Genomic DNA, 22,240 nt, shown 5'->3' with positions numbered 1-22,240 from the left:
TGAGGAGATTCCGAGTTACAGAACCGCAGTCTCCGGTTTGCAGCTCCAGGACCTCCCCGTAGGCCCGGGTGAGAGGACCCTACTCTGTGACGTCGCCACCGGCCAGCCCCGTCCCGTCGTCCCGACAGCCTGGCGGCGCCGTGTTTTCGACTCCATTCATAACTTGGTGCATCCCTCCAGCAGGTTCGTTTGGCACGGACTCCGCAAGCAGGTCAGTGAATGGGCCAAAACGTGCATGCACTGCCAGACGGCCAAGGTGCAGCGGCACACCAAAGCCCCACCGCAGCAGTTCCATCCCGCCCACCGGCGTTTCGACCACATTCATGTGGATATCGTGGGCCCCCTGCCAGTGTCGCACGGAGCGCGGCACCTCCTGACTATCGTGGACCGGTTCACAAGATGGCCAGAGGCGGTCCCGCTCACCGACACCACCTCCGAATCTTGCGCCCGGGCCCTGATCACCACCTGGATATCTCGCTTTGGTGTACCGGCCCACATTACCTCCGACAGAGGCGCCCAGTTCACCTCCAGCCTGTGGTCAGCTATGGCCAGCCTTTTGGGGACTCAGCTGCACCACACAACTGCCTACCACCCACAGTCGAACGGGCTAGTGGAGCGTTTCCACCGTCACCTGAAGTCGGCCCTCATGGCCCGCCTGCGAGGAGCCAACTGGGCGGATGAGCTTCCCTGAGTCCTACTCGGCATCCGCACAGCGCCCAAGGACGACCTGCACGCCTCGTCGGCCGAGTTGGTATACGGCGTGCCCCTGGTCGTCCCTGGGGAGTTCCTACCAGCCCCACGGGGGCAAGAGGAAGATCCCGCGGCAGTCCTGGGCAGACTACGCGAGAAGCTCGGTAACCTGGCCCCCATACCCACTTCACAGCACGGGCGGAACCTGACCTGCGTACCCAAAGACCTGCAGAACTGTAAGTTTGTGTTTGTACGAAGGGGCGGGCATCGGCCACCGCTGCAGCGGCCATATGAGGGGCCGTTTATGGTGCTCCGGAACAACGGGTCCACGTTCGTGCTGGACGTTGGGGGGAAAGAGGAGGTTTTCACGGTGGACCGCCTCAAACCGGCCCATGTGGACCTGGCACAACCGGCCGAGTTTCCGGCACCTCGGCGCAGAGGCCGACCTCCCAAGCAGGTTCTGGCCCAGACTGTGGACATTGGGGGGTGTATCACCGGTTCTGGGGGGGGGGGGGGGGTTATGTGGCGACCCATTTCCTGGCACATCCGAACCGGCTCACAATTAGATAGCCTACGGGGGTTTGCGAGCACAGAGCTTTGGAGCCTCTGCGCCACGGGGCTCCAAAAGTGAGGCTGAAGATTTCGAATAAAGTTTTTTCCTGCGACTGCACTTACCGACTCCGTGTTGTAATTTTAGCGCTGCGTGTAGCACACCGCTACAGTATCTTGATTTTGCTTGCATTTCCCAGCGCCTTCAGAAGTAATTAATGGACAGGGTTTCTACAGTGTCGCTTTGTCATTCCTATCCCTACTCAAATCTGGTTGTTAGAATGTTTCAGGCAATCAAGTTAGACCCTTTACATTAGTTAGGTGAGGCATCTGTGAATGTCAGGCCCACACTGATAAGATCTGGCTCAAAGAGTGAGAAAATTTTGTTTGGGGAAAAAATATTCAGCAAGTAGCACTTTTAAGTGATCAAAGGGGTTAAGCAATGCGCAGATAATGTTTAAGGAGAAAGGTAGCATTTCCTTGACTTCTTTTCCCTTAGCCTTGTTTTTCCCATTGAAATCAGACATTCACAAACCAGTGCAGAATCTGAGAGCAGATTCCTTAGTTGGGCAATGTAAGTGAAATCAAACTCCACTGGTAGTAGGATATGAAACTCTTGGCATTTCCAACCAATAGTCAAGTTATTTTTATTTATCTGAGAATTACTCAAACTGCAGTCTCATCACTAAGTATGCATTATTTTCTTACTTTTTTCACCTCTCTCATTGTTTTGTTTTACTTCCCTAGTACAAAGTTCTGTCAGTTTTGCCTGGATCTGGAATGGGTATTTCAATAACTACTCCATATACCCAAAAGGTGAGTAATTTCCTTTCTTTTGACGTTTTGTTGTTTCACATACTTACACTTTTAAATAATATACAAACATTCCATTCCATGGGAGACTTTTGTGCCAGTAATGCATCTAAAACCCTTTTCAGATACTGCCAACCAGTAGATTACTGAAAGTATTATCCCTCAGTTTTATATGATTAAGCTTATATGGCTTAAGCAGTTATTAACAACATAGTTAAATAATGTTGTACATTACTGCACTCCCGACAGGAGTGGTAGAACAGAGGGAGTTTAGGATGTATTGCACACAAAATGTTGGAGGCACTCAGCAGGCCAGGCAGCATCTATGGAAATAAATAAACAGTTGATGTTTTGAGCTGAGACTGGAAAGGAAGGGGGAAGACACCAGAATAAAAAGGTGGGGTTGAGAGGAAGGAGGATGGCTAGAAGGAGATGGGTGAAGCCAAGTGGGTAGTAAAGATAAAGGGCTGGAGAGGAAGGAATCTGATAGGAGAGGAGAGTAGACCATGGTAGAAAGGGAAGGAGGGGACCTGGGGAGAAGTGATAGGCAAGTGAGAAGAGGTAAGAGGCCAGAGTGTGGAATAGAAGAAGAGGGCACGGCAAGGGAAGTTCTATTACTAGAAGGAGAAACCAATATTCATGCCATCAGTTTGGAAGATAGCCAGATGGAATGTAAGGTGTTGTTGTTCTACACTAAGGGTGGCCTCGGCATAAGAGGAGGCCATGGACCAACATGTTGGAACAGGAATTGGAATCAGAATTAAAATGTTTGGCCACCGGGAAGTCCTGCTTTCGGTGGGTGGAGTAGAGGTGCTCGATGAAAGGGTCCCCTGATTAAGCTGGTAAGGCAGTCGGAATGGCATACCAAAGGTTTGCTTGTATTAGAAGAGAAGTGATGTTTATACAACACTTCGTCTGAATACATTTCTGGTCACTTCATTGCAGAAGATATGTAATTACACCAGAGAGCACTTACAAGGATATTGCCAGTATTGGCATGTTTTGGTTATGGTGAAGTATTGGAAAGGCTGCAGTTGCTTTCTCTGGAACGAAGTAGTTCGTGAAGAGGCTTATTTGAGGTGTTTAAAATTGAGGTGTTTTGACTCGAGAACAAGGAAGGACCCATTTCCCATAGCTGAAAATCAAACCCCACTGGCCATGGTTTTAAAGTAATGGCATTAAAGGAGAAATAAAGGGAAACCTTTCACCCAAAGGGTGATAGTGATATCGAACATTGCCTAAAAAGGTGGCAGAGGCAGAAACCCTCATCATATTTAAATAGCATTTGGTTGTGCACTTCAAGAGCAGAGCTGTGCAGGGTTAACGGTGTCAGTGATGGAAAATGCGGTTAGATTGGGTATCTCCAGTCTGCATAGGCACAACAGATTGAGTGGCTTCCTGGGTCATTAATTGTTTGTGATTATGCATAAATGTGTTAGAGTGAAATAAAATAAAAATTTTTGTCCACTGTGCTTGTTATACTTTAACTTAACTTGGAAACAATTCTTCTTTAAAACCTTTTTGTTTTGCTTTCCTTCCTTTAGCCACTGGTATTTGGTGCTATGCTACACAGAGATGAAGCCTTTGAAGCAATAAACTCTCAATATACCAAAATAACATCCAGCGTATCCAGTAATGAGTCCTAGCCACATGCTTTCAATGAGGAATAACTTGCCTGTATAATATTGTTGAAATGAGAAATTGGACAAGAACCTCTGTTATCTGTTTGATGATATTTGCGATGGATTTTGTATCTAATTGGAATAGATGGTTTATAATCTATATATTTTTTAACTTGCTGTTTAGTTATTTTACATTTTGGTGAGAGTTTTACACAAAAGTGCTGTTACTATCATAGTACCCTGCACAGTAAGCACTTTTGGCATTTGTTTACACACATTTTAAATGTTATACTAAATTGGAGTAGGATAAAATTGAGTGTTTCTAATTAAAATAAAGAAATAATGTAAGATAACTTTTGAAGTAAAATGTACAAAATCTGAATGCCAAGGTTGTATACTTCTCAGTGTCCATTTCAGATAAGGAGTATTGTTTGAAGTGATTATCTTTTCAAAAGAATTTTGGTAAACTAAGGTTAAGCAGAAAGATGCAGCAAGTTAGAAATTCTGGAGAATCAGAACTAATGCATCAAATCATGTCCTTTTTTTTATTAGATTGGCAAATAACCAAAGTAAGTAATTAGATTACGCCCTGATTGTGGAGTCTGGACAGTATAAATATTAAATAATTATTCAGAACTTAGTGTAAGTTATAATTGGTTAAATAGTTGCATGATATAGATACAATCATTTCAACATTATATCACAAACAACTGCAGAAGTAATCTCATTCAGTGTAATTATGGAAGCAAGTTCTAATTCTTTTAATAATATTACTTTTGTTGCAACTTGGAGTTAACAACTTGCTCAGATAATTTTTTGGGGTTTGAAAGTTTCCCTGTCACTCCTTTTACTGTTTTTCCATTTTTGCCATACAGATATACGAAAAATGAGTGTTTTGAACAATTCTTCCAATGAGTAGAAATTGTTTGTTACTTCTTATGTCATATCCTACCATACTCTGCTTGCTGGCTTCTTCCAAAAAGACTAGTCCATGACCAAGATTTTCCTTGAGTTAGTTTTCCAAGTTTAACAAGTTAAAACAGACTAATTCTATGGAAGTGGAAGACCATCTCTTCAGAAAGCAGCTGTATTTATTAAATTCTGGGCACCAAAGTAGCGTAGTGGTTAGCACAATGCTATAACAGCTCAAGGCATTGGAGTTTGGAGTCCAATTCTGATATCATCTGTAAGGAGTTTGCATGTTCTCCCCGTGGAATGTGCGAGTTTTCTCTGGGTCCTCCAATTTCCTCCCACAATCCAAAGACGTACTGGTTAGTAGGTTAATTGTCCCGTGATTAGTTGACTGTTAAATCAGAGGCTGATGGGCACATTCTGCCTATATCTCTAAATAAATTTAAAAATAAATATATAAATTATTAATGTTATGTCCTGACCCTTTGTTTAAATTGCCGACTCAAATCTTCAAGATATGCTCTTAAGGACATGAATGAAACTGGTATCCATTAATACTGTCTGATATTCTTTTTCTCCATCAGCAAAGAAACCTGCCGTTATTCAGTGTTGACATAGAGAACTGCTTGAAAACTTGCTGATAGAAGGCACCGACATGAACCCACATTCTGTTTCTCAGTGATATGGGTCAAAGATACTGTACATTGGCTTTGTGGATTTTTATCCAATTCCTTTCTAATTCATTTTTTGCTTCAGTTCAGAATGAGGTTTTATCTGCACTGCTGTTTGTAATCTTTCTTGGCAGATGTCTGTACTAATCAAGCTGCAGCAGAGAATCCCATTTCTCTCTTGTATGTAGCAAGTTCTTCCCATCATCTCATAGATCAGATACAGTAACAGCTCTATGCCATTGCCCACACTTGCTTAATACAATAGCATACACTTAGAATTGGAATGTAACTGAAATACGATTCATCAAACCTCTATTTGATGTAGCCTTCAGAAAAAAAAACTGCAGTACTGACTTACCAATGCTTAAGACTTCATGACCTGTTTTATTTTTACGCGTGTTCACAGAATTTATAAGCCGGCCAGTGGCTTGTGGCAACTGCACCATACTTCAAGGCGAGTGTTCCTGGGTTCAAATCTGGCTGGCTCCTCATAATGCTTTCCATCCTTGCTGAGTTGAGTGTTGAGCTAGCAACTTAGCCTCGTAAAAAACCAGACAAAATTACCAAATAAACAGCAAGGTTGCTGCCCAGTGCGCCACAAGGCGCAGAAAGGAACAACAACATAGAATTTATACTGAGTGCGTAAAGATGCAAGACCATGTAGAATAGTTTTCACTTTATCTTGGGTTTATTCAAGATTTTAGTTCCTTAAAACTTTTAATTGAACATTATTAATGCTGCAAACTCTGGAATATGAATAGTAGTGGATTTGTTCTATATAGTTTCCTGGTACAAACATTTGCCAAGTTCCCCTTAGTTTACAATTAATGTGGGAATGTTTACTGAGGGTTAATTTTTCAGTTCTGTATAAGAAGTATATTTGCTAGTTTTGGATTCCATGTGGGATACATACTAGCAGTTAATTTAAAATAATGTAAACAAGTTGTAAAAAAAGCCATTAACTAGTAGTTTTCAATTAATGCAATTTATTTTCTTAATAACCCCAATCACAGAAAAGCAGTTGCCATTCTTAATGTATATTAGATACGTTGATTGTTTACATATTGAAAGTTGTGCATAATTGTTTTTGGTATCATGTAAAACTTTTGTGTAAATGCAGAAAATACAAATGGATCCAAGAAGTGTATCTTAATCCTGTAAAATCTGCAAGCTTTGGATCATGTTTATTCTAAAATGGATAAAAAAAAGTCTTGTAAAAAGTCGCACAGATTTTTATTTGAAATAAATGGTTCTGTAAAAACTCTGGGTTTATGGTTTTATAATGTATGCTTTTTAGCTGCCATCTGTTATAGCTATTGGAAAGTTCTCTAAAGTTGTTCTGATGCCAAAACCTTCATGTACGCATTGAAGTTGCAGTTACGCTGTAGGCACTAGGTGAGCAGTAATGTGATCACCTGGTAATTGTGCCATTCCATTTCCATTTGATGGAACATTCTCCAGTTCTTTCATTGCACACAACAGATGTTAATGAAGCAGTGTTGACTGGAAAAGTTTCTCACATGTTTTACTCTCTAGTATTTTGTTGTGAACAGCTTTGAGTCATGTCATTTTTTCCTTTAAAATGAATACTTCACAGCAGTTTCACTTAGAGTCTCAGAAAAGTAGAACACAGAAATGGGCCATTTGGCCTATCTAGTCTGTGCCAAACCACTTAAACTGCCTACTCCCGTCGACCTGCACCTAGACCATAGCTCTCCATACCTGTACCATTCATGTACCTATCCAAACTTGCCTTAAAATTTGGAATTAACTAACGTTTACTCCATAAATGATTTGGCAATAGCCAAGGGTGAGTTTCATTAGGCTGTGTGCTTAAAATAAACCCACCATTTAGAGAGCAGCAATCAACAAAACCAATATAGACAGAGTAATTTAATTTTAGAAGTCATGGAAATGGTGTTCTGGTCAGAGCACAACTAATACATCATGTCTAAAGATAGAGATTTGTTTTATTTGTCACATATACAGTGAAATGGGTCATTTGTGTCAAATCAAATCAGTGAGGATTATGGTGAACAGCCTGCAGATGTTGCCACGCTTCCAATGCCAAGCTGGCATAACAACTCACTAGTCCTAACCGTATTCCTTTGGAATGTGGGAGGAAGCAAGAGCACCCAGAGGAAATCTGTGGAATTCATTGCCACAGGGAGCTGTGGAGGCCAAATCATTAGATACGTTTATGGCAGAGTTTGCTAGATTCTTGATTAGACCAGGTCATGAAGGGATATGGGAAGGCAGGAAAATGGAGCTGAGAGAAATGGATCAGCCAAGATGAAATGGTGGAGCAGTCTCAATGGGCCAAATTACCTCATTCTGCTTCTATATCTTACGGACACCCATAGGCTACAAACTGGAGCATCCAGAGGAAATGCATGAGGAGAATGTACAAACTCCTTACAGACAATGGCAGGAATTGAATCCCAATCGTAAGCAGCTGCTGTAATAATGTTACACTAACTGCTATGCAACCAACCTATTGCACATAGTATTATTCAATGGTGAACATGATTTTGAAGGGTTGGAATTATGAAGCAAGACTGGCCTGGAAGAGGTGTCTGAGAGATGAAATTTAGGTATGCAGAATAATAGTTCTGGGCTGAACCTTTACACATACTTTGTAAAGAACCAAGGTATTGTAGATTCGAGCATATGAAAAGCTGATGTCAGACAGAAATTCTTCACTTACAATGCATAATTTGGTGTTGCAGCTGGGTATCTTGGGATTTTACCATTGCATGAACAAATGGAGGTTAACTCAATTTTCTAAGAGTAAGAATGTTAGACTTTTAATCATTGTGCTATAAACTAGATTTATGAAGGTAATTCTATTAATTCTATTTTTAAAAAATTAAAGAATATATTTAAAAAAGCAATCTTCATAAATTTGAGGATTTTCCTCAAATCTAGGAACATTAGACACCTCAGTTTACCCATGGTCTGAGCTTGAATTCATCACGAGAAAACCTTGCACGAAGAGAAAACAGTTCCTTACGAATGCTGATAATGGCCACAGGCTCCTATTAATCTAAGCAATTACTCAGTTCAGCTAAAATCTATTGAACCAGTTCACCTCTAAAATTACATTTTCCACAGTGACCAGGTCTGGCACTCATTTATCCAATTCCTCAGCAGGGAACTTCCTTGCTTCTGGATTTCGTAAATGAGGACATAATAAATAATGCAGATCTCAATCTTCACACCGCTCTTGCTTCATGCTGATAGCATTCTCTTTGTATATTTTCCCACTTTTCTTCAACTTTACCTTATCTCACTGGTTAATGATGGCAGCCAATACTGCTCCAGGCTTTCATATGAAAATTAGATGAGAAATTCTACTCAACCTGACCACAAAGAAGTCTGCAAACTCTCTGACTCAAGATCATTTTTATGTACAAGTTTGTGTAGTGTGAAGTTCAGCACATTGTTTTCCTGTATTCTTGAGCTTGACTTTGCCTCTACCACATCTCTGTTTCTTACATGATTGCTCTCACCTCTCCCTTCGACCACAGCAAGGATATAAAACCATAAGACATACTGTAGGAGCAGAATTGGGCCATTTGGCTCATCGAGTCTGCTTCGCCATTTCATCATGGCTGATCTATTTCCCTCTCAACCCCAATCTCCTGCCTTCCCCCCCCATAACCTGCCACACCCTGACTATCAAAAATCCTTCAACCTCTTCCTTAACTGCACCCAATGACCTGGTTTCCAAAGCAGCCTGTGACAATGAATTCCACAGATCCACCACCCTCTGGCTAAAGATATTCCCTCTTATTTCTGATCTAAATGGACATCACTCTATTTTAAGGCTGTGCTCTCTGGTCCGAGACTTCCCAACCAAAAGGAAAATCCTCTTCACATCCACTCCACTGAGGACTTTCAACATCCGATAGGTCTCAATGAGATCCCCCTTCATTCTTCTAAATTCCAGTGAGTACAGGCCCAAAGACTTCTGTTGTATGACAACTCTTCAACTCCCAGAATCATTCTTGTGAGCCTCCTCTGAACCCTCTCCAATGTCAGCACCTCCTTTTTAAATAAGAGGCCCAAAACTGCTCACAATACTCCAACAGAGCCTTATACAGTCTCAGCATGACACCATTGATTTTATATTCTAGTCCCCTTGAAGTGAATGCTAATATTGCATTCGTCTTTCTCAGCTGGTCTTTACTTCCTTCTAACTTCAATGGGATCATCCTTTGAATTTCTGTGACTTCTAATGAGATTCTACCACCTGATTCATAGTTGACTCCCTTCCCCATTTCCTGAAGGGATCACTCCCTTCATAACTCCCTGCTCCATCCTTCCATTTCCACCAATGACACCTATTCTCCTGGCACTCCCACTGAAGGACAGGAGATGCAATTTTACCTTGTCCTTTCCCACCATGGAGAGACACAGACAGGCGAAGCTGGAATTCACTTGGGCTTTTTCAAATCGAGTGCACTGCTTTCAGTGCTCAGAAGGTGATATCTTCTGACATTGGAAAAACCAAATGCAGATTAGAGACCGTTTTGCAGGACTCTGTTTAATCCCCAGGGGTGACTCTGGGCTTCGTTTTAATTCTCCAACCTATTCACATGCTAAGCTGAAAGCAAAATGTTGGAAACACTCAACAGGTCAGGAAGCACCAGTGGAAGGAGAAAACAGGGGCATCATTTTATTTTACCATAGTTTCCATTCCCACAGATGATATCTGGCCTGGTGAGTGTTTCCAGCATTTTCTGTTTGCATGTCCATTATTTCAGCATCTGCCACTTTTCCGATTTCGACTCTGATCTATCTGTGGCCTCCTGTACTGTTGCAATGTAAACCCCATGGTAAATGATGCTGAAGGACATGTGACTGTGCTGTATCTCTCAGTGGCTCAAAGAGACATTGCTGCCCGCCTAAAAATGAGGCAGTTCAACTGGAACTTATTCTTCACTCACAAACAGGAAAACTGAGAATTTCAACCTTCTTAAAATTATTAGCAGATAATTGCAGATTTGAAGAACTCATTAAGAGAATGGATTACTTGTGGGACCTAGGAGTCCAGACTGAGGGACGAGCTGCCAATGGAACAAATGGTGAGTACAAGACCCAACCACAATCTGGGTGAAAAAGTAAGTTTCCTCACTGCCACTCAATTCTACCAATTACTTTAAATCTGTGACTCTCCTGGTTTTTAAGTGTTGGCCAAAAGAAATGTTTCTATCTATCTGTGCTAGCTGTACTTTAATGCACCTCATTTAAGTCTCCCTTTAGCAGTTTTGGTCCTAAGAAAAACAAAACAAATCCCAACTATCCATTGTTTTCTTGTGGCTACACTTTTTCATGCCTGTCAATAAACTCATACAACCTCCTCTGTACTTTCTCAAATGTAATCACATCTTTCCTCTGATTTGTAATATCTAAGATATTGCTCCCACTCTCCCAGTCCACAATAGAGACCCATATCAGAATCAGGTTTATCATCACTCACATATGTCATAAAATGTTTTTTTGTGGCAACAGTGCATGGAATACATAAAACTACTACAATACTGTGCAAAGTCCGAGGCACTTTAGCTATATATATGTGTCTTAGATTTTTGCACAGCATGGTATAACAAAAACTCTAAATAAATGAAGACGGACAAACAACCACTATACAAAAGAAAACAATCCATGTAAAAATAGTGTAAAAACCGGTGTGAAAACGTAAAAATCTTTTGATGAGTTCAATTAAAGAGAAAGATGAAAGTGAGATCAAAGGCACATGTAAAAACTGTAAATGCTAGAAATTCTGCAGAAGCTGGAAATCCAAAGCCACACAGACAAAATGCTGGAGGAACTCAGCAGGCCAAGCAGCATCTATGGAAATAAATTAACAGTTGAAGTTTCGGGCCGAGACCCTTTGTCAAGATGGGGAAGCTGCTTTCCCCCAGCCAACACCTGCCTGTCCAGCCCGGACTCTGCCAACAACCCTCGGTACTGCAGCCTGCTTAAGCTCTCCATTAATGGCCGGTATGGACTGAGGCATCGACACTCCTCACCAGCAGGACGATGGACTCCCTCAGCTCAGTGACCAGTCAGGTTTTCTCCTGCTTGTACCCCAGGCTGACAGATCTCTGTGGCAGGTGCAACATGCTCTTCCCGAAGGGGCCAGTGTCCGAGAAACACCGAGGCAGCCCCAGCCATTTACGGATGTACGAGTTGGCGATCCCATCCATCCTACTGGCTGTTGATGAGGAAATTTTACACGCTCTCAGGGGCCATGTCACCCTTTGGTACAGAGTGAACTGGTAGCACCACACTTTATGCTTCCTGGGTAGTTGTCTCTGGTCGATTCTGCCCGGGCCCTCTGCAATCTGTTTCTGTGCTACTTTTCCCACCTGCCTGTCAGAGAACTCTGCGGTGTACTACCTCCCAAGGCTACGGATGGGCTGCCTGGCCAACAGTGGGATTTCCTCACCCTCTACGACAAAGGTGATGTCACATCAGACCCGTTTTTAGAAGGACAGACTTTGCAACTTGGAGGGCTTGACCTTCATCCTTGCCCATGTCACTAGCTCGTCCTGTTCAGCAGCCTTCATGTGCTTGCAGCCCTCCGAGGGATGCTCGTGACGTTATCCATTAGCTTCTCAGTGGGGGAAGCCTCTGTCCTGACTGTAGCTTTACCCCTCCAGCCACCTGCCCTGCTCCAGTAAGGTTGATCTGGAAGGCTGCCACAAACAGGATGGGAGAGATGGAACACCCCATTGCGATGTCTAGTTCCAGATGCTGCCACCCCGTTGTAAAGTCTCAAAGAGAAGCCCCTCTGGATGTCACTCAGGTCATCAGAAACCAGGCGTCTCGTAGTCGGGAATGTAAAAGAACTCCATCGCACAGTTCATGAGCTGGTGAGGCGGAGATCCCCAGGCATTCACAAGGTCCAGCCACAAGACGTGGTGCTTGCTTAGCCCATTGGATCTGATCAATGACGCATGCTCCACACATCCCGGGAAACCCGGAATTCCTGCCTTCCGGCAGCTGGTGTCAATGTATCCACTGCCCATGACATAACGGGTCATTCTCTTAGCCAGGACAGAGAAGAAGATCATTACAGAATGTATCTCTGTTGCTTCCCGCTCCCTCCACTCTACCTTCCCCTTTTACCAACCATGATACCCCTCTCCTTGCCCCCTTCCCACTCTCAGTCCGCAAAAGAGACCCATTTGAGAATCAGGTTTATTATCACTCACGTATGTCATGAAATTTGTTTTCTTTTGTGGCAGCAGTACAGTGCAACACATAGAATTACTACAGTACTGTGCAAAAGTCAAGCACCCTAGCTATATATATGTGCCTAAGACTACTGTATATTCCCATGCATTCTGCACCTTCCTAAATTCATTATCTCATTAAATGCATAATCCTCTGGATTGTGTTCTGCCCAGTTGACCAGACCATCTACATTCTGAAGTTGAAACCTCCCCTTCTCCCTGTCAATCACTCAACTCTAAATTAACTTCTAGACTAAAGGATTCACTTTCAAAGACTCTATAACTCCTGTTCTCAGGGTTATTTATTGATTTATTGTTTTTATTTTTTTTTGCACAATTTATCTTCTTTTGCTCATAGGTTGTTTGTCTTTGTGTGTGTTTTTTCATTGTTTCTTTTGTTTTTCTTTGTTCTGCTGTGAATGCCTGCAGGACGATGAACCTGAAGGTAGTATATAGTGATATATACATACTTTGAAAATAAATTTACTTTGAACTTTAAAGTTTGGGGTCAGTTTCACAGTATCAGGGGAACCTAATGTACTTGGTGCCAAATGAGGTCAATTCTTTGCAAAAAAACATCCATTATGTGTAATGTCAGGATATTGGTGCAAGGGCATTTCAATGTGACCCGGGAATAATGAGTATTATCATACAAGCCATCAATTTCAGGGCAGTACATCTGAAAACAGTGGATTTACAATGTAAGGTTTTCGACCTGAAATATTAACACTCTCTCTTTTTCCATGGAGGCTTCATATCTCCTGAATATTTCTAACATTCCATACTTCCTTTCAAGACAACATTCAGGAGGTATTCTCTGTGGATAGCGAGCTGGAAGAATGAAGAGAGCTTTTATGTGGGTATGTTCGGTATGGACCGGAAACGTAAGAGTTGTCTGGTTGTTACGATGAATAAAAGTACACCAAGAGCGGATCGCAATTTAAATGCAAGCAACTCCTTTGCCCTTGCAATTTTACAGATGAACTTACTGATACTCAACCGTGAATAAAGAAGTTTTAAAAGCAAAATTTATAGGGCGATGGAAGGAAGTGGCCTAAAAAGAAAGGTATAGTGTGCATATTTTCCTGGCTAGTTGGTCCAATCGACTATTGAGCAGTTGCGATTCAACTTCTGCTTCTTGTCCTGAAAGCTGTTCTTCGTACACGATCCTTTTGTGTTTTTTTTTCACCTTGTGGCCTAGAAAGAGCTGTTTGTTCGGCCATGGAAATCATGGCACGACCTGCCAGTTGGAGGAAAGCAGGAGATGGAAGTTTCTTGTAAAGGAAATAGCTGAAAAAAGTGTCATTGCATGGAGCAGTCAGTGAGTTGACGAGGATAGTTAAAGCACATGCTGGGATGTATAAATGCTGCCAGAGAACAGTCCCGGAGTCCTGGGTCTTGGGCAAGGCTTAATTGAAGCAGTTTGTGGATTGACTCTGTAGTTCATGTGTTTCTGTTTCCTTGTCGCTCCTTTTCTGTTTCTATTTTGTGGAATTTTTGATTGGGACAGACTGGCTCTGTGACCTGAAGTAAACAAATGACACAGTGCTAGATTGAACTGAACTTAATGTGCCTGGACTGTTTCAATGATTTATGCTTTGGTGTTTTATATTCTGTGTTTTTTGTTTGTTTTTTTGCCATTTGCGTGATTTATTCTTTTCTTTGCACATTGTGGGGTTTGATGATCTTCTTTGAATGGGTTCCACGTTTTTCTTTTTCTGTTTCATGGCTGTCCGTGGGGAAGAGATATCTCAGGCTTGCACTGCATACTTTGATAATAAATGTACTTTAGATCTTTGAAATGTTGGCTGTGAAATCTGCCAGACAGCAAGGTGCTGACTTTTGTTTTCTGAAGTTCTATAAACTTAGCCACATTACCTTTGTGTTTTTGAAACCTGGAAACTTAGATCGTATTTTTATGGTAATGTCATATAATGAAGTAGTTTAATGTTACAAAACAGCTGCCATCCCAACTTTCTTTTATATTCCTTCATTAAATATCAACACTTGCTAAAGTGCCATATGTATCAGTCCTTATACATAAAATTGCTAATTTGGGCAATATAGATACCTGAAAAATAATAGCAGAGGCAAGTTTGCATGTATTGTGATTCTGATTACAGTCTAATGAGGAGCAACTGTAAGACAATACACCACAGTAGTCTCAATGCTGAACGGACCCCCAATTCTCTATTACTGTTTGAAAGCAAAAAAATTAAGACAATTAATTGATGGTGAATGCTTTTAAATGGAGCAGTTCTGGAGCTTTTGCAAATGTGAATGCTTTTCATAAGTGACAAAAATGCCAGGATCTCAATTTCAGATAAATGTTGTCATAAATTCAGCAAAAATCATTATTAAATGAGCTCCTTACAATTACCACCATTACTTGTCTGGAGTAAAAAATAAATAAGTTGATAATTAGGACAAACAGATGGCAGATTTTCAGGAAATGATGGAATCTAGGGCCAGGGATGTACTGTTACCAGGGAAACACCTTTTGATGAGTTTATGACAGAGATATGATACCGTTGTTCAACCAACTTCAAAGTCACCCTACACTTACCCTCTGCTCCCTCACCTTAATGCCGCTGCTTCTATCTTCAATCATGTCCCATTCTCACAGCAGGATGGCAACAGCATTCTCCTCACGCTACGACTTCCAATTCTCTAGCGTTAGAATAATACGGAATCTTATTGAATTTCTAACGTCGAAGAACTCCTCGGAGGATTTTTATAACAGGATAAGAAAGGATAACAAGCAAGAAGGAGGATTAGGAATGAGTGACGTTTTTGTAAGGAAGGAAAAAGGTATCAAGCCAAAGTTGTTTCAGTTTGTGTTCCAATGTTTAAGGATTTTGAATGAGAGAATGACTGCCAACCGATTCCACTTCACTCAGTTTCTGCTATTTTTCTTGTCCTCTTTCATCTATGAAGCAGAGAGGGAGGACCACTCAGATGAAATGGAATAAAGGTAATGTTTTCAATGTGAGGACTGCGTCAGTTAACTAGAGAGGGCAGAGTTTAGTGAGTTTAGTAATTCTTATTTGTATGTAGAATTTGAAAAAAAAACTTATCAAACACACAACACTTCCTTGGCCAAATAAAGGTTGTCTTCATTTTAAATGCTTAAAACTTTTGTAAAAAGTTTTATAAAAATTTTGCTCAGTACGAGAGGAAGAGTGTATGTAAAACCAAGCTTGTCTTCTAAAAACTATTACAAATGGAAGCAGAGAATTACATTGTAAGTGAAGAGAAAGGACGAGGAAAATGATAACCTGCCAATATAAAGATGCATACCACTGTATTTCAGGACCAGATACGTGGGATCTGCACAGAGCTGGCCATAAAGCTCAAATCCCATCATAGGAGCTGCGGATTTAAGTTGATTGAACAAATCATGTACAGTACTGAACAAAAGTCTAAGGCAAAAATATATAACTAAGGTGCCTAAGACTTTTGCACCAGTACTGTGGTAATTTTATGTATTGCACTGTACTGCTGCCACAAAAAAACAGAACAGATTTCATGACATATGTGAGTGATGATAAACCTGATTCTGATATGGGTTTCTGTTGTAGACTGAGAGTGGGAAAGGGGCAGGGAGAGGGGAATCATAGTTGGAAAAGGGGAAGGGAGAAGTGAGGGAGCAGGAGATATGAGAAACACTCTGTAATGATCAATAAACCAGTTGGCAGTACTGCAACACTCCGGAGAGAGCAAAGAGCACAAGAAGGCACCGAAGATGTCATGGTCATCCACCGCCTCCAAGGAAGACCCTAGCTTGTGATTCCTGTTTGTAGCACTGGACCTGGATTTCTGAGGTTGAAAGGGTGGAACTGCCACAAAAAGTGGCTTTTCCACTTTAAAAACTCTCCCGCACAGGTTCCTTGTCATCGTCGGACATGATGGGCAACCACTATTGAAATATCAAAATACAGAGTGAAATATATTGTTTTGAGCCCAGGGATTGTGCTCAGCCTGCAAGTGCTGTCATGCATCGGACACCAACATAGCAACTCACAAACCCCAACGGTACATCTTTTGTATGTGGGAGGAAACCAGAAAGCCAGAGAAAATTCACAGAGCCATGGGGAGAATGTTCAAACTCCTTACCAACAGCAACAGGGGTCAAACCCCGCTCAGTGAATTCCGAACAAAACATCAGAGAATAAATTCTGGCTGATGTCACCATCTGGTACAGTTGTACTGTGGGAGTATAACCTTACTGATATCCCAGTATTCAAGAATATGAGGGGAAGTACTTTTTGCCAGTGGTCTAAAACAACAAAGTGTTTTCAAACGTTTTTGTTTGTGAGTACCACTATGGGGCAGCACAAAGCTTTACAGAACCAGCGACCCAGGCTCAGTTCCCACTGTTGCCTCTAAGGAGTGTATACTCTCATCCTGTGACCGTGTGGGTTTCCTCCGGGTGCTCCGGTTTCCTCTCACAGTCCAAAGACGTACCGGTTGGTAGGTTAATTGGTCACTGTAAATTGGTCTTTGATTAGGCTAGGATTAAATTGAGAGATTGCTGCACAGTGCAATCTACACTGAGTTATATTGGCTTGAAGAGAATCAGCAATTAGATATCGTTCATCATGTGCCATGTTGAATGACGTGGGCATTCATGCTTTTCCATCCAGTTAATTGCTCCTAGCAGATGTTTCCATGGAAGTGGTTTGCCATTGCCTTCTTCTGGGCAGTGTCTTTACAAGACAGGTGACCCCAGCCATTATCAACACTCTTCAGAGATCTTCTGCATGGTGTCAGTGGTCACTTAACCAGGACTTGTGATATGCACCATCTGCTCATACAACCATCCATCACCTGCAACCATGGCTTCACTTGACCCTGATCGGAGGGGAGGGTTTAAGCAGGTGCTACACCTTGCCCAAGTGTGACCTGAAGGCTAGTAGAGGGAAGGAGCACCTTACACCTCTTTTGGTAGAGACATACCTCCACCCCGTCACCTGTATATAGCCAGAGCAAAAAATGGAAGTGGGGAGAAAGGGTTGAAGAAGACCACTGTGATGGGATTAGAAGATCGGGGCTTTTGAAGGTGAAAATATGGTAATAACCAAAATAGTGACAGTGTTCATCTCATGGTGGGAAGAACTGAATGAGTTTGGATTTTGAAGAGGGGAGGGAAGGAAGGTGATTGCCTAATTCTTACAGACATACTGTGGAAAGTATTAGATGTGGATCATGATGGAGAAGGTTAGAGCAGGGGCCGTGGATATAATGAAGACCATGCAGCAGAAATAGAGAACCAAAACATTGTGATTTCACAACAGTCAATTCAGGCCAGAGTATGGAGGAGCGCAAAAGATGTTTCAAATATTACTTAGAGGGAATGTTGATATAACATTTAATATCAGACAGTTAGGGAGATGAATTTGGATATCTACAAAGAACATTAGACCTGGTCCCAAAGAGCAAACTGAGACAATATGGATGAGAGGGCCAAGGACAGTGAGTTGCCATTGGTTGACAGTGTGACTACAATTGGAAAATCTTCTGGAGGACACCTAAATAGCTAGATCAGATCAGAATGGGAAATCCTACAAAAAGCAGTGGATATGGCCTAGTCTGTCACAGGTATATTCCCCTCCCCAACCACTGAGCACATCACTTGAAACATTGTGCAGGAAAGCATCAATAATCATCAGGGATCCTGACCATCCAGGGCACATTCTCTTCTCACTGCTGCTATTAGGAAGAAGGTACAAGAGCCTCAGGACTCACACCACCAGGTTCAGGAATAGTTATTACCCCTCAACCATCAGACTCTTGAATCAAAGGGGTAACGTCACTTAACTTCACTTGCCCCATCTTTGAATTGTTCACGCAACCAATGGGCTCATTTTCAAGGATTCTTCATCTCATGTTCTCAATATTTATTGCTTATTTATTTATTATTATTATTTCTTCTTTTTGCATTTGCACACAGGTTGAATGCCCAAGTTGGTGTGGCTTTTCAATAATTCTATTATGGTTATTATTTGATAGATTCCTTGAGTATGCCCACAGGAAGATGAACTTCAGCATTGTATATATGTACTTTGATAATAAATTTACTTTGAACTTTCTAACTTTGAGTATCAGGTAGATTAACAACATCTCACATAAAGTGTACTTCAGTCCTTCTGGAAGTCGATGCATGTCAGGTCCAATGTATTTCAAAGTTTGAAGGAAGTTTGTGAATCTGCCTTCAGAAACATTGTCAAGGATCTTTTGGAATTACAATCACATTTCAACCAACTTCTAACTGCAATTCAATATTAAAATTGTTAAATAGCAACTGGGTAGAAACTGGTTCTTTATTCATAAGAGAATTCTGATGAGAAAGATGAGACTAAAAACCATTTTCCACAAAGATTCGTTCATTTTAATGAGGCATTATGAAAATAACTACATACTTACCATTTGACTGCTGGCATTTTGGGCAGCAATGAAGGTCCTCCATCTCTGGTGGTGTTCAGGGCTTCCTTCATTGTGTCAATAGCTTGGTTTCACTACCGTCGGTCTTGCAAGTTCTGGGTGGAGTCTCAATAATGCTATCACGTTCAGATGTAGAAAGATTCTTCATTGCTGTTTCTGTAACAGTTTTGCTTTACCAGTTAGGGTTGTTAGCCCTGAGCTGAACCTCCGAACCAGTGGACCACTCTTAGACTGCCTCTACCCTTTGACCTTTTGGCATGGGTGACCCTACTAAGAGCCAAAGCACAAAGCCCTGACTCCAGCTAGCCTAGCTCTCTAGGTCATTGAGGAATGCAAGCCTCTAAACCTACGACAAGGTTGTGGTTGTCTTGAAGGATTATGAAAATAAGAAATATTTATTGGGATTCAATTCTAAAGGCCTTAAACCAGCAGTTTTATTGATTGATTTTAAAAATAAGTTAGCCACTTAGTAGGTGAAAGCATGTTACCTATTAGTTTGCCTGAACTTGCAATTATGAATGTCCTGCTATTATATGAAAACTTGTCCACACCACAACGTTTGGGTGAAGGATGTGAAAATTTGGAGAAGATTCAGATCCTGAGGAGGGCAGAGTTTAATAAGAATTGGCGCTGGGGTCCTGAGTTCTGACTTCATATCCTAAGCTTATTTTTCACATTTCTCTCACAATTCGGCTTATTGGGTCCATGCTGGCTCTCAGCGAAATCCTGTCAGTTCTTCTCTGTGAAGTATATTAATTCTCATATAGAGTCATAGAGTTTCAGGTGGTACAGTAGCATAGTGGTTAGCACAACGCTTTACAGAACCCGCGAGCCGGGTTCCATTCCTGCCGCTGTCCTGTAGCAGTCTGTATGTTCTCCCTGTGATGCATGGGTTTCCTCCGAGTGCTCCAGTTTCCTCACACAGTCCAAAGACTATCGGTTGGTAGATTAATTGGTCATTGTAAATGGTCCTGTGATTAGGCTAGAATTAAATTGGGGGTTGCTGGGCAGCACAGCTTGAAGGGTCGAAAGCGTCTACACTGCGCTGTATCTCAATTAAAAAAAAAATAAATAAAAAGTAACAGGCCATTTGGCCAAACTCATCCATGCCAACCAAGGCACCCACATTTGCGTATGTTTGGCCCATATTCCTCTAAACCAGGGGTTTCTGTGTGTTTTGCCTATATTCCTCTAATCCAGGGGTTTCTGTGGACCCCAGTTTGGGAAATCCTGCTCTAAACTTTTTTTATCCATGTAATTATCCAAAACTCTTTTAAATGTCATTATTGTACCCACCTTGACTACATTCTTTGGCATCTCCTTCCATATACACATCATCCTCCATCCCTCTGTGTGAAGAAGTTGCCCTTCAGATTCCTTTTAAATCTTTCAACTCTCACCTTTAACCTATGTCCTTTAGTTTTAATTTCTGCTGTGTATTTAGCAGCACAGTAATGTTTGAGTGATCTTGTACGTGTATATATGTGTGTGTGTGTGTGTGTGTTTCTGTATGTATATATTGGTTGATTAAGTACATCTATTCATTTAATTAATTCAGTACCTGTTAAGTGTATCCTCATGAATCATCTCTGCACTCTTTCCTGCTTAATGCTGTCTTTCCTATAACAGGAGACCAAAACATGTCCCCTAAATGCATCCAGCTGCACGAGTGGTATAGTAGCCAATTAGCCGATCAATCAGCAAACCTCTGGGAAATGTAGGGAGCGCAGAGCATCTGGGGAAACCTACATGGTTACAGGGAGAATGAGAATTCCGGTCATTCTTGACCGGAATGTGACTTCCTGTGAAGATGGCGCCTGTGTAAAATGCTCCTTCAGTCGACATCTTTCAGATAGATCACAAAACCATATATTTTACTTTTTCTTTGTCTTTTATGTTTGTTTTCCATCTTGGATGTGACCCTGGAACTGTTGGAGCCCTTGATTTGCTGTTTGGAGACCGTTTGGGTGTTCCAGCGCTCAGCCGACTCCGAGAGCATTCCAGAAGGCTGAGACAGCGTGAACGAACCTCATGGCGGAGGGGAGGGGGCATGAGCTAATGTTTGACTCCGCTTCACAGATTAAAGCTTCCATTACGTGCCAACTGAAGCAAAGAGGACGATTGAAACATCAAGGCAAATGTAGAATATGAGCACCGCACCGACTGCTTTTCTTTTAATCACTTTGTACCGGAGAGGGGAGAGCCTGCTGTTGTGCCTGGAGAATGTTATCCAGGTTTTCCGCATTTTGGGTATGGACTTGGACTGTAGACTGTTTTTCAGTCTTATTTTTTTTTCATATTTTGTGTTCTTGTTTTCTTTGTGCAGGGAGGGGAATTTGAGGGCTGATATGTCTGTTCTGTTGTGTTCGTTTAGTGGGGGGAGAGGGGATTTGGGGGTTGATGTACCAGCCCCATTTTTGTTGGGTTTTGTTTGGGCGGGGAGGTGGGATTTGAGGTTGATGACCGTGCTACCTTCCTTTTCTTTCTTACTGGGAGACGGAGAATTTCAGAGTTGTATACTTCGATAATAAATGATCCTTTGAATGTTTTGAATCCTTGAAATCCCCACAGAGATCAGCCTCACATCCAGTTCACTGGAATTGAAAGAGTGCCCCAGTGTCAGTCTATTCTTCACCATTCTTTCCATTAAGGCCGTCATTTAAATTTTTATTTTTGAAGAGGCATTTATTTACCCCCCCCCCCAACCTGATTTTGTTTTCTTTAACTCGCTCCAACAATTTTATCTGACTGCATCATTGTGGTGCCTCTCACATTGTGGAGCTATGCAACATTCAAAGTTAATATTTTTAAAATGACACTGAGTTCAGGAATTTATGGTCAAGTTAAAGAGAAAACAACAGTTTCAAAAGATAATTTTCATTCATCACATTCTGTCAACATATTTTGTTTAGGATTTCAAAATGTGCAAGCAATCGTGATTTCTTTTGCAGACCTCGGATAAATTAGTTGTAATTCTGACAGTGTCCTCTTGATGGCAGTAGATATCCACCATGTACTTTATTCCTTATCTCCACACATTTTCAAAAACCTGTAATCCAGTAATTGAAAGAAAATTACTTGTGTATTTTAAAATAAAGCAACTATATTTTGTTTGGTTGGTTATGTGGTGATATTTGTTAATTTCTATGGTGTTATAATGATGATGATAATAGAAACATGAAGGATTTAACAGACTAAAGGAATTACTGTAACAAGGTTAAAAGCAGCCAGGCTGACTTTTCATGTCATTGTTTCAGAATTCATTACCATTGTGTTATTTGTATTTTTTCAG

General features: G+C 41.5%; 1 protein-coding gene across 4 annotated transcripts in view; it reads left to right on the top strand.

The window, feature by feature from the left end:
* Window positions 1–6,508, top strand: part of gramd4a (GRAM domain containing 4a) — a 169,251-nt gene extending 162,743 nt beyond the window's left edge. For all 4 annotated transcript variants that reach the window (XM_059987465.1, XM_059987467.1, XM_059987466.1 and 1 more), the window contains 2 exons: window positions 1,987–2,055; window positions 3,597–6,508. In XM_059987465.1, the coding sequence (XP_059843448.1) occupies window positions 1,987–2,055; window positions 3,597–3,698 (171 nt within the window). In that variant the 3' untranslated portion in view covers window positions 3,699–6,508. The remainder of the gene's footprint in view (window positions 1–1,986; window positions 2,056–3,596) is intronic.
* Window positions 6,509–22,240: the final 15,732 nt, after the last annotated feature.

The sequence above is a fragment of the Hypanus sabinus genome, chromosome 13 (assembly GCF_030144855.1).
Source record: "Hypanus sabinus isolate sHypSab1 chromosome 13, sHypSab1.hap1, whole genome shotgun sequence".
NCBI lineage: Eukaryota > Metazoa > Chordata > Chondrichthyes > Myliobatiformes > Dasyatidae > Hypanus > Hypanus sabinus.
The sequence above is the reverse complement of the archived record's forward strand: the minus strand, read 5'-3'. Positions and strand labels throughout refer to the sequence as shown.